This window comes from Staurois parvus, unplaced genomic scaffold, assembly GCF_062004578.1.
Source record: "Staurois parvus isolate SC_StPar_1 unplaced genomic scaffold, SC_StPar_1.0 ptg000412l, whole genome shotgun sequence".
Lineage (NCBI taxonomy): Eukaryota > Metazoa > Chordata > Amphibia > Anura > Ranidae > Staurois > Staurois parvus.
In genome coordinates this window covers 435,009-448,047 of record NW_028318208.1, presented here as the reverse complement: position 1 = coordinate 448,047, position 13,039 = coordinate 435,009, and the positions used below count along the sequence as shown (strand labels likewise).

The following is a 13,039-nucleotide window of genomic DNA, read 5'->3' as shown; positions in this document are numbered from 1 at the left end:
TCTTTGAGAGTTCGCTTACCCAACTTCACAATACGTTTGTGATTACTCAAAGCTTATGAGCATAGTAAGCTTCTCTAAACTGCCTTGTTTGAATGTGTTACAGCTCAACACCACCAAGACTGTGGATGGGAAGTCTACATTTTTGCACATACTTGCCAAATCCCTCCGCCTGCATTTTCCTGAGCTGCTAAGCTTTGCCAAGGATCTTCCTACTGTGCCTCTTGCTGCCAAAGGTAATATACCAGTCTGGTGCCTATTGTAAAGCAGTGCTTGCTAAACCTGTCCTACAGGGGCACCAATCATGTATTGCAGGTAACCTCACATATGAGTAGATAATTAGTGCCTCAGCAATCATGATTACCAAAAAAAATGACCTACCTAAAGGATATCTAATGTTTTCAGATTTCCTAGTTCTCCTCTGTGGGGTACCACCCAGTCCCCATGTAATGGAGAATCCAGATCAGGGGAGCAGCCCAGGCTGACATCACTGTTCTTCTGTAGATACAATACAGTGAGTGAGTGTTGCCACCCTAGAACAGGACGTACTCTCAGGATAAGGTTCTATAAGACAGTTTTGGAAACACTAATAAAAATATATCCACTAGCGGACGCCCCCATTTAGATATACTGTAGTGGGTCAGCCACTCTGCTGCTCGAGCATTTCCAGGTAGGGCGCGCGTATGCGACTCCCCATCTGTGCTGTCATTCAGTAAAGCACAAGTCAATCAGCAGGTCCAAGCCAATGATTTATGGCCATGACCTGCTGATCGGCTTAGCAAGTGACAGTACAGTCCATAGAGGAGAGATGTGGCTGTTTTTTCCTCCCTGTCAAATCACTTAGTAAAAGCAGCACATATTACACTTGTTAGGCACACCGTTAACCCTTTGATTTCCCCTAGATGTTAAACCCTTCTCAGCCAGAGTCATTAGTACAGTGACAGTATATTGTATTATCGCTGATCACTGTATTAGATTCACTGGAGATGTCAGTACCAGTTAGTCAGTTCCTACCCAGTCTCAGTGTCAAGAGTTAGTCAGTTCCTACCCAGTCTCGGTGTCAATAGTTATTCAGTTCCTACCCAGTCTCGGTGTCAAGAGTTAGTCAGTTCCTACCCAGTCTCGGTGTCAAGAGTTAGTCAGTTCCTACCCAGTCTCGGTGTCAAGAGTTAGTCAGTTCCTACCCAGTCTCGGTGTCAAGAGTTAGTCAGTTCCTACCCAGTCTCGGTGTCAAGAGTTAGTCAGTTCCTACCCAGTCTCGGTGTCAAGAGTTAGTCAGTTCCTACCCAGTCTCCGTGTCAAGAGTTAGTCAGTTCCTACCCAGTCTCAGTGTCAAGAGTTAGTCAGTTCCTACCCAGTCTCAGTGTCAAGAGTTAGTCAGTTCCTACCCAGTCTCAGTGTCAAGAGTTAGTCAGTTCCTCCCCAGTCTCGGTGTCAAGAGTTAGTCAGTTCCTTCCCAGTCTCGGTGTCAAGAGTTAGTCAGTTCCTACCCAGTCTCAGTGTCAAGAGTTAGTCAGTTCCTACCCAGTCTCAGTGTCAAGAGTTAGTCAGTTCCTACCCAGTCTCAGTGTCAGACTGCCCACCACAGTATCACAGTCCCACTATAGATTGCTGATCACTGCCATTATTAGTATAAAATATAAATAAATAAAAATTCCAGTATATATATCATCGTTTATAGATGCTATAACTTTCACACAAAGAAATCAATATACACTTATTGGGATATTTTGTTATCAAAGACATGTAGCAGAAGACATTTTGGACTACATTTATGAAGAAATTTGATTTTTTTATTGGATATGTTGTATAGCAGAAAGTAAAAAAATATATTTTTTAAAAATAATTGGTCTTTTTGTTTGTTTATATATTACAAAAAATTTAAAAAACAAACAAAAAAACAGTGTTGCATGACAGCGCAATTGCAATTTAAAGTAGCGTAGTGACCAAAAGCAAAAAATGCCCTTGTCATAAGGGGGCTAAATCTTCCAGATATACATATTTGTCATCATTTTCAAATCAAACTAGAAGCAGAATGGTCAACATGACTACAGTCCTTAAAGGACCCTGACCTTCTGTCTAACCATAGCTCATGTTTTCTGTCATTTTTAATTTGTACATTCCCAATGATCCAACCCTGTTAGGTCAACTTCTGCCTCATTAGAGTGACCCTTTTCTTAATATCATATACTTACCTTACCTCTCTACTACACATGCCACTCAGCCACCAGGATTAAAGTAAAAATACCTGACTGTATGGGATAAGGAAAGGGTCGCTTTAATTTTCCTCTTTGTTGGCCTGATCCTTTTCTCTCTACTTCTTGGGTTTTTCCAAAAAAGCTCTTTGCAATTATTTTTGCCATCCTTATGACATGGACAAACCTTCTAAGATGCTTCTAATGTCCATCACTATAATTTGAGGTTCATAGCTAGTTGTTTTGTCTTAGTTTTCTGCATCATTGGAGCCAAAAATGATAACATATATGGGAAGGCTTTCCCGATATCGTGTGTGAATTTCATTGTGCTGTCAAAAATATAAAGCTTTTTGATGAAGCTAGAGAGTAAAACTATCACAAAGGGAACATTGGCACGGGTGGTGAACCTTCTCAGGTGGACACAGCTCATCGCAGATCTTTCACATGTATCATTACATATGATGACCCTTTGATGAATGGAGCTGCCATTTAGACATACACTGCAAATTTGGGACACCGATGTGCTACACAGTGCATGGATGATGGCCCCATTTATTACAAAATGAGGAAAGACAAAACAGAGGGCGCACAGGCCTAGTGCATTACCATAAAAAATGTTTAATAAAAAATAAAATAGGTGTTGTACTCACAAACGACAATATAGTCAAGGCACATCATAAAGAACAGCTGGGTCAACACCGCGCTGAGTAACGGTCCGCAATGGAGAGTTTAGACATCCAAAAGGCTGACGCGTTTCGAGGACTTGCCTCTTTCTCATGGATGATGGCCCCATTTATTACAGGCTGATGTGCTTCATCCTGCTGCTTGACAAATGGTGTCTTTCTGATGTGGTTCCACGCTTGTGTAAATTAGGTCTAATGTTAAACCAACACTTTCAACTGCTGTTCTGAGGCAACGGGAGAAATTGCAGACATAAGACTTGAAATGAACCAAGATTTCAGTTTGGCAGGCAGATTGGACCAACAAGCTCTTTTTCCATCTTAGCTGCGGCAAGCAGATCCTTGTGTCTATGCTATAAACTGGGATGGCCATTTTTGACAGATACAGAAATCTGGCTGGTGTCTTAACTGGGTCCTGTGCGTACGGCACCCCATTGGAATCCAGACGGTACCCCATTGTGCCATGGCACCCTAGTTGACAAACACTGTTCTAAAGCAATCTTTATGTTTGGCCCCATGTATAGACATGTTCAGACTTAAATGCTCATGGCTTCCCGGTCCACTGGAAACTGATAGCACTAACAAAGTCAAAGGAGATGTGAGAGGATTTAAAGTAAACCTGGTATTGGCCAACCAGTAGGTTTGCTCTAAAGCCAGCCCCTCCAAGGACACACATCTACACCCCTCCTCTGCTTCCTTCAGTTGCCCTGAGTGATGAAAAATATTCAGTAGTATGAGACAGCATGTGAGTCAGTCACACATGACAGCACTGGTACTTGGTGGTTGGCCTCTCAAACACACATTGGTGTTACTTGGGATGGGGGTCATGACTTGGAGCTTATACAAGGTCTCCTCTCTTCCCTCTTCAGATGAGTATAGACAGCTGACATAACCAGGAACCTGTTGCTTTGTCCTGCATGGGAAAAGCACATGTTCCCTTTAAGATACAAAACAAAGCCTGCACACTATAACATGATTATTTATTTATTTCAGGTACTTATATAGCGCCGTCAATTTACGCAGCACTTTACATATATATTGTACATTCACATCAGTCCCTAATCCTCAAGGGGCGTACAATCTAAGGTCCCTAACTCACATTCATATATAAGGGCCAATTTAGACAGGATCCAATTAACCTACCAGCATGTGTTTGGAGTGTGGGAGGAAACCCACACAGGCACAGGGAGAACATGCAAACTCCAGGCAGGAGGTGCCGTGGCTGGGATTTGAACCAATGACCCTAGTACTGCCAGGCGGAAGTGCTAACCATTTAGCCACTGTGCTGCCCTAAATTATTCCAAATGAACCCAAGATAATTTATCCAGCTTGTTTTCCTTTCGCAAATCTTGAATGGCCTTTTATGATTTGCTCACTTGTTAATTAGCATTTGTTCAGATCACAAAATGGCTAAATCCCCCTGTTGTTGGGAACTCTTTTATTGCCAGATGCTTGTGGCTTCATCTGTGTTAGAATTGATAAAACACAATGTGGTCAATATTCAGATTGCAAATACTTTTGACTGAATTGGGGTCATTACCATAGATTATGTAAAAGGTGCGCTTAGTTTTTCTTGATACTACTGTTGTGTAAGTGTCCTGCTAAGACGTGTGCGCTGTATAATTTGTTTCTCCTCCAGTGAATCAGAGGTCACTTACTGCCGACCTGAGTGACCTACATGTGACTATCCAGGAGATCAAAAATGCCTGCAGCCGTATGACCAGCTCGCCTGAAGATAAGTTCTTCCTCACTATGAGTGTATCCTTTGCCACCGCATTCATTGTTTTTATGTATATGGACCATTTTCATGCTAAAAATAACAGATCTCCTTTTGCTAGTTTTTGCCATGGCTGTAGTTTCATCTATGGTTCCACTTCAATGTGGTCATGCTCCTGTCTAATCAGCTTCTCCATGTATGATCCTTAACCAATTGCTCAGACATTTCTTGAGAACACTTTTCCCTGTATGCAGAGCCTGGACACCCTGCAGCACCGAGCGATGGAAGATTTCTATAAAGTCTGCTCCTACTTTGGAGAAGATCCCAAGGGCTCCACCACTGAGGCTTTCTTTGGAATATTTGCTGACTTTATTAGCAAGTTTGAGGTAATGGGTTCTGTCCATTGTTCCTTCCAAACTAGACATATCAAACTGGAATACATTTATGGGGAGTAAGACCTTAAAGTGGAACTGCACTGCATCTGAGTACCACAAACCAAAAATACTATATAATTCATGTTTATTATTCAAAACAAACTCCTCCATCCATCCATGTCTCCTTGCTTTATTTTGCTGAGAAAACATCTTGAAAAACAACCTCCTGGCATTTTTGGCTGTGGCCATCTTGAGTATGGATAGATGATTCATGTAGCAGTTACTTCTGGAATCCATCTCACCTTAGCTCAGGCATTGGCTAAACTGAGAACCTCTAGTTTTACCTTTTGTGCAGAAAGAGCTGTTACACCATATGGCCAAAAATTTTACTGAATCCTACAAAGCGTTCAGCTGTTTCCAGTGAAGGAGACTTACAAAGATATGTTAAACAATTGTCCTCTTCCAACCTTGTGGTAACAGTTTGGGGAAGACCCTTTTCTGTTCCAGCATGACTGTGCACCTGTGTTCAAAACCAGCTCCATAAAGACATGATTTGATGAGTTTGGTCTGAAGGAACGTAAAGTGGTTGTAAAGGCTCAAGGTTTTTTTACCTTTATGCATTTTATACATAAAGGTAAAAAAATCCTTCTATGTGCAGCAGCCCCCTCCAACCCCACTCATACTTATCTGAGCTCCCTCTTGATCCAGCAATGTGCACAAGAGCCTCTGCTATCCTGGGTCTCTCCCTCCTCATTGGCTGAGACAGCAGCAGGATCCATTGGCTCCTGCTACTGTCAATCACAGCCAATGAGCCAATAAGGACTGAGCCGTGGCTTTGGATGAACGGACACACAGAGCAAGGGCTCGCGAGCAAGCCTGCTTGGGTGCCCCATAGCAAGCAGCTTGCTGTGGGGGCACTTGGCAGGAGGGAGGGGGCAAGTGCAGTGGGGGACCCAAGAAAAGGAAGATCGGGGCTGTTCTTTGCAAAACCATTGCACAGAACGGGTAAGCACGACGTGTTTGGTTTGAAAAAAAAAAACAAGCCTTTACAATCCTGTACAGATCCCTGATCTCAACCCTTCTGCACACCTTTGCAATGAATTGAAACATCGATAACAAGTGAGATCTTCTTATCCAACAGCAGTATCTGACCATGCAAATGCTCTTTTGGCTAAATGGGCACCAATTCTCACAGACACATTCCAAATCCTCGTTGAAAGCCTTACCAGAAGAGCGGAGGCTGTTATAGCTGCAAAGAGAGGCCAAGTCTAAATTAAGGCCCATGGTTTCGGAATAAGATGTTCAACAAACTCATACAGGTGTGATGGTCAGGTGTCTGAAAAACCTTTCTCTATGTAGTATATTCTGGAACAGATAATGAGTCATTTGTACATTTTCCTTCCCTGCCTTCTGCATGACTTTACAGATCACAGAGCATTAAAAAAAAAAAAAGAAGACATCCCGCACAGTTAATAACACAATGCCTTGTAGTTGGCGATAGTTATTCCAGCTGGAGAAGCACACTATCATTAGCACTCATGTCCTCTGTGGAGCAGCTGAAAGCGTGTGAAGAATTTATTCAGAGCTGTTTACATCTCATTTTCACTGAATGTATAATGGTACAAACATAATCTGACTGTGAAATGATAATTCCTGCCTTCCTGGACTTTGGTTTATTACATAAGTAAACCTTAACCTCTTTCTAAGCAGCTGCCATATTTACTGCTATTATTATTATAGATATATATAGTGCAGACAATTTACGCAGCGCTTTACATATTGTACATTCACATCAGTTCTTGCCCTCAAGGAGCTTACAATCTAAGGCCCCTATCGTACATTCCAGGGCCAATTTAGACCATACACATACCAGGGCCAATTTAGGCAGGAGCACATTTAACCTAAAAGCATGTCTTTGAAGTGTGGGAGGAAACTTGTGCAAGCGCAGGGAGAACATGCAAACTCCATGCAGTGCCCAAGCCAAAACTGTGTTTGGGATATTAATGCCCTATAGCAGTTTTACTGCTATAGGTGATCCTCCTGTGCAAAGTCACATACAAATATGTGATTTTGCACTTCCGCCATAGGTGGTGCGTGCGCGCCACAGGCAGTTCGCTTCTGCTGTGAACACTCACAGCCAGGGGTGGACTGACAACTCATGGGGCCCCCGGGCATTAGGGGATCATGGGGCCCTGTGTCCTTGCCCACACCCAAAAAAGCCTATGAAAAAGCCAATGAAAGGTACCAAGGGCATCTCATGGGGACCCCTACTGACCCCGGGCCCTCGGGCAGTGCCCGAGTGCTTGAATGGTCAGTCCGCCCCTGCTCACAGCAGAAGCCGAACTGTGAGTCCAGATCTATGTACGGATGTTCGCAGGCACCTTCCGATCATCAGGCATTAGAAAGAACAGAGCTCTGCCTATGTAAAGAACATGTTCTGATAGGTGGGGAAGTGAAGGATGGTGTGTCCCTGCAAAGCTGGGAACATGATCCTTCAGTTTCTGTAGTAACAGCAACACCTAGTGTGCACTAAGCATATAGCTAGGCACACATTTAACCCTTTAATTGCCCTAGATGTTAACCCTTTCTCAACCAGTGTCATTAGTACAGTGATCAGTTTATATTTTTAGCACTGATCACTGTATTAGTGTCACTGGTTTCCACAAAGTGTCAGTGTAAAAATGTCCACCACAATATCGCAGTCCCACTATAAGTCTCTGATCGTCGCCATTACTAGTATAAAACAAAATGTAAATTCTAGTATATGTCCCTTAGTTTGTAGACGCTATAACTTTTGCTTAAACTAATCAATATACAATTATTGGGATTTTTTTTTACCAAAAATATGTAGAAGAATACATTTTGTCCTAAATTTATGAAGAAATTTGATTTTTAATTTTTTGTTATTGGATATGTTTTATAGTAGAAAATAAAAAATATTTTTTTTTGTCAAAATTGATCGCACAGGTGATCAAATACCACCAAAAGAAAGGTCTATTTGTGAGGAGAAAAGGACATAAATTGCAATTATGTACAGCATTGCATGACCGCGCAATTGTCAGTTAAAATAATGCAGTGCCGTATCGCAAAAAAATGGCCTGGTCAGGAAGGGGGGTAAATCTTCCAGAGGGCAAGTGGTTAATGTGATCTCCTCGTCTGGACTTGTGTTTATTTATGATAGTTCAGTCTGTTTAAAGGGAAACTCCGGCCAAAATAGAAAATTAAGTCTTGAAATGCAAACAGGTATCATAGGTACAGTACCTGCTCAAAACTTTAAAGCCCATTCATATAAGACCAGTCTGCTACAGTGCGCTTAACGCATGCTCTTTATTGTGTGTTGCATTTAGGAATGGGCTGCCTACCACACCATCACAGACCAAAAGTTGTTATTGCAGTATATTCAGAGCGCAGTAATGCAGGTGCACAGGGAAGGCATTGTAGGGTGTTATTTTCAGTGATTGGCACCATACCTCATCAACACGTGTGATGGTGCCCTAAATATTTAAGGCATTTCTGTAGCATGCCAGTTCATCCTTGTCACTTTTATTAGTAATCTGGTGATCTGAGACCCCTGCTTGTGATGTAGGATTGCTGTTCCCAATCACACCCACTTCTAGCTCCCTGCTGTCTTTCAATGAATAAAAACAAAAATGGACAACGTACATCAATGCATTACACAGATGTGAACTAGCACCTTATAAAACAATGGCAAAACATTCTCAATTCTATTCAGAACAGCAAAACAAAGTTTGGGCTAGAGATGCAACCCTAACAATAAACCTCTCTTGTTTATTCCCTTTAAAGTGGTTGTAAAGGATGAAGGTTTTTTTTTTTTACCTTTATGCATTCTATACATGAAGGTAAAAAACCTTCAGTGTGCAGTTCCCCCAATATTTGCCTGAGCCCGATCTCAATTCAACGCTCTGCATGAGAGCAGTGGCTCTCCCGGCTCTCTCCTTCCTCTATGGCTCAGACAAAGCAGCAGGAGCTATTGGCTCTCGCTCTTGTCAATCATACCCAATGAGAAGGGATTGGTGGACGGGGCTGAGCTGCGCTGTGTGTGGGAAAGGGGGGAGAACAGGAGAATCGGGGCTGCCCTGTGCGAAAACCATTGCACAGAGCAGGTAAGTATGACATATCTGTTTGTTTGCTTTTTAGTTACCTTTTACAAGCACTTTCAGGCTAGGTTCACATCTGTACGGGTGGTGCCGCTGTGGATCCGCACAAAAATCCGTGCAGCCGCACCACCCGCACAGATGAATGCGGACCCGCAGGCAGGTGCCATTAATTCTAATGGCACGCCGCCCACACTGGAAATCGCAACCGCACTGGGAACTGAGGTTCCCGTGCGGCCTGTGGTTTCCAAAGAAGTGCAGAGACTTCTTCCCTGCGTGTCCCGGGGCACGGGAGTCCATTGAAATGAATGGGCTCTTGTGCTCGCGCAAAACGCGGACTGCACATATGTGAACCAGGGCTGTTGAATATGCCTTTGAAAGTGCTTTGTTTTATCTGTTCAACAAGTGCAAATACCAGTTGGTCCTACCAGAAATCCTGAAAGCCTATTACTTCCTGCACTCTGGTCCCCTGCTAAGCCCTGTGGTTTCTCCCACCAACTGCTACTTCACTACTCAGCAGTAAAGTAGATGGCAGTGGAAGGAACTATAGAGCCCAGTGGGGTACACACTTTCAATCATACCTCATAGTATCAGATAGCTATGGTGGCCATAGCTCTTGAACAGAATAATGACTGAAGTCACCACTTGGTGGGCAGGTAACTGTTTTTCACAGGGTCTTCTATCTCATTTTTTAATCCTAGTGACAATAGTACTTTAAATGGTTGAATGTTTGCGAGAGGTAGCAATGCCCTACAGATGAGTTCACTTCTTCTTTATGTGTTTCTTCCGTTCAGAAAGCCTTCAGTGACCTTCAGACAGGTGACACTCAGCTGGCTCCTGGGAACCCACCCCCTCCGATATGGTAACAGATGATGTGCAATAGAGGACAATGTTACAGCAGTGGTGGTTCAACCGTCATACCGTCACCACATTGTGTGCATTCTTTATTGAAGAACAGGAGCCAAAGATAACAACAGAATGTTGAGCAAGATATGAGAACAAACTGACCCTCCCAGAGGGCTGCCACCACCTTGGTTACTCAACAGAAAGGAAGGCTGGATTATGGAAACATGTTCATGAATTACTGATGAAACAAGGAACAACTTTTTAGAGAAAAGGAAATAATCTCACTAGCCAGGAACTATATGAAATCTGTCTTAATTCTGATATCTACCCCCGTGTTGTTGGACCACAGTGCCCGTTCTCTGTGGATGTCTTGGATCTTGTCAAAAGTTGACAAGTTGCCCTGACATCAGCTTCCTCCCTTTTGACCAATCAAACTTCCTTGTTTTCACCAAGCCTACACAATGCAGTATTTCACCCAGCAAGAGGACTTGATTTTTTGATTCTTTGCTGCCATTGATAATTTGGTGTCCATATCCGATCAGCAACAGATAGTTCATGACAAAATCTGTAGCATTAGTTACAGACTCTTCTAGCATAGCCTTCCTGAAGCTGAATTCTAGGCACATATGCACAAAACAACAATCCAAACAGTTATGCAATCATTTAAAATGTAATTTATTTTTACATGCAAATAGTGTAAGTACCTACATTTGTCCTGAAAACAAATCATGGAAAATTTCATACACAGCAGCACTCGGTTTGGGAAATGACGGGACAGCATGAGGAGCCAACAAGGCTCTTCTGCATACACATGTGCAGTGTTGCCAACCCACCAAACTGAAATTCATTGACATGACACCCAAATTTTACTGGCATAGCCAAGTTTTTACTGGCTTTCCAAAAGTTAAAAAATACAATGCAAATTTCAATATTTAGGCTACAAAATGCAATTAGCAATGTGATTTAAGGTAAATATTAGGGGAAAAAAACATATTTCCTATTTTATTTTCAATATTGTAAGTAAGTAGCTCAGGGACAGGACTCAGAAGCAGGGCAAGAAATTAGAATGGGCAGGCACACACATGAAATTGACTCTCACTCCAGATGGTTCCTTCAGTCCACTCTAGTCCAAACAGCAGTGACCCTAGGTTCACATCTGTGCGCGTGGTGCCGCTGCGGATCCGCACGAAAATCCGTGCAGCCACACCACCTGCACAGAGAAATGCAGACCCGCAGGCAGGTGCCATTAGTTCTAATGGCACGCCACCTACACTGAAAAACGCAACCGTACTGGGGACCGAGGTTCCTGTGCATGCTGCGTTTTCCAAAGAAGTGCAGGGACTTATTCCCTGCGTGTCACAGGGCACAGGAGTCCATTCAAATGAATGGGCTCTCTTGCCCACGCAAAACGCAGCCCGCACGGCCGCATATATGTGAACCGGGGGTCACAGTCCAGCTCCTAGCTTACCTTTCTCCCATCCCGCAGACCAGCACATAAGGCTTCGGCCGCTCTACTCAGCTCACTTGTACTATGACATCACATGACACACTCAGGCACTGCCTCGCAGACCTGCCCTCCCGACAGCACCTCCCAAACACACTGTAGCAGGCACATGGATGGTTTTGGCCAGTCCTGGACCGGAGCTGCACATGCTCAGTTCCGAGTCGAGCATCACAGCCATATTTTTAACTGGCAACCTTTTCCTGTCACTGGCATTTACTGACAGGAGAAAAGTGCCCGTTTTTACTGGCTGCCAGTAAAAATACTGACGGTTGGCAATACTGCACATGTGCTGAAAGGTGCAGGAAGCAGATGATGTCATTAGCATGCTTTTGCTTTTTTTTGTTGTCCAATCAGCATGATAGGGGGTGTGTTCAGGGCCAAACTGCGTTGCTGTTTCAGTGGATGTCCAAGATCAGGGAAGTCAGGGAAACTTGGAAGTGGATGAACAGAATTACAAATAATCTGACAGGTAAAATATTGAGGCATTTCTATGTCATCGCTTATGTTGTGTGTATGTATGTATATTTACTCTACAGTGGGGAAAATAATTATTTAATCCCCTGCAGATTTTGTAAGTTTGGCCACTTAAAAAGAAATGAAGGGTGTATAATTTTTATCATAGGTGTATTTTAAATGATAGAGACAGAATATCCACCAAAAATCCAGAAAACAATACATGATATAAATGTTATAAATGGAGTTGCAGTTCAGTGAGTAAAATAAGTATTTCATTCCCAAGCAAAACATGAGTTAGTACTTGGTGGAGAAACCCTTGTTGGCAAGCACAGAGGTAAGACATTTCTTGTAGTTGCCTACAAGGTTTGCACACATCTCAGGAGAGGATTTGGTCCACTCTTCTTTACAGAACTTCACCAAATGTTTAAGGTTTCTTGGCTGTCGCTTGACAACTTTCAACCACTTCTATAAATTGTCTATAGAATTAAGGGCTGGAGACTGGCTAGGCCACTCCATGACCTTAATGTTCTTCTTCTTGAGGCACTCCTTTGTTGCCTTGGTGGTATGTTTTGGGTCATTGTCATGCTGGAAGACCCATCTTCAGTGTTCTGGTTGAGAGAAGAAGGTTCTCATCCAAGATTTTACAGTACATGGCCCGCTCCATTAGCCCCTCAATGCTGCAAAGTCGCCCTGTACCTTTAGCAGAGAAACAGCCCCAAAGCATAATGTTTTCACTGTGATTAACTGTAGGGATGGTGTTCTTAGGGTCAAGTCAACTTTTTTCTTCCTCCAAACACAGCGAGTCGAGTTAATTCCAAAGAGCTCAACTTTTGTCTCATCTGACCACATCACTTTCTCCCAATCCTTCTCTGAATCATTTAAATGTTCACTGGCAAACTTCAGATGGACCTGAACATGTGCCTTCTTGAGGAGGGGGATCTACAGGATTTCAATCCATGGTGGCGTATTGTATTACCAATGGTTTGTTTGGGGAATGTGGTCCCAATTCCCCTGAGATTTTTCACAAGCTTCTCCCGTGTAGTTCTGGACTGATCCCTCACTTTTCTCATGATCATCCTTACCACATGAGGCAAAATCTTGCATTGAGCTCAAGACTGAGGGCGAGTGATCGTTATTCTGTATTTCTTTCATTTG

General features: G+C 43.0%; 1 protein-coding gene across 1 annotated transcript in view; it reads left to right on the top strand.

The window, feature by feature from the left end:
• The window catches only part of GRID2IP (Grid2 interacting protein), a 160,847-nt gene extending 148,781 nt beyond the window's left edge, over positions 1-12,066 (top strand). The window contains exons 18-21 of the mRNA XM_089686780.1: positions 104-233; positions 4,512-4,630; positions 4,811-4,975; positions 9,873-12,066. Of these exons, the coding sequence (XP_089542906.1) occupies positions 104-233; positions 4,512-4,630; positions 4,811-4,975; positions 9,873-9,944 (486 nt within the window). The 3' untranslated portion in view covers positions 9,945-12,066. The remainder of the gene's footprint in view (positions 1-103; positions 234-4,511; positions 4,631-4,810; positions 4,976-9,872) is intronic.
• The last annotated feature ends 973 nt before the right edge of the window (positions 12,067-13,039 follow it).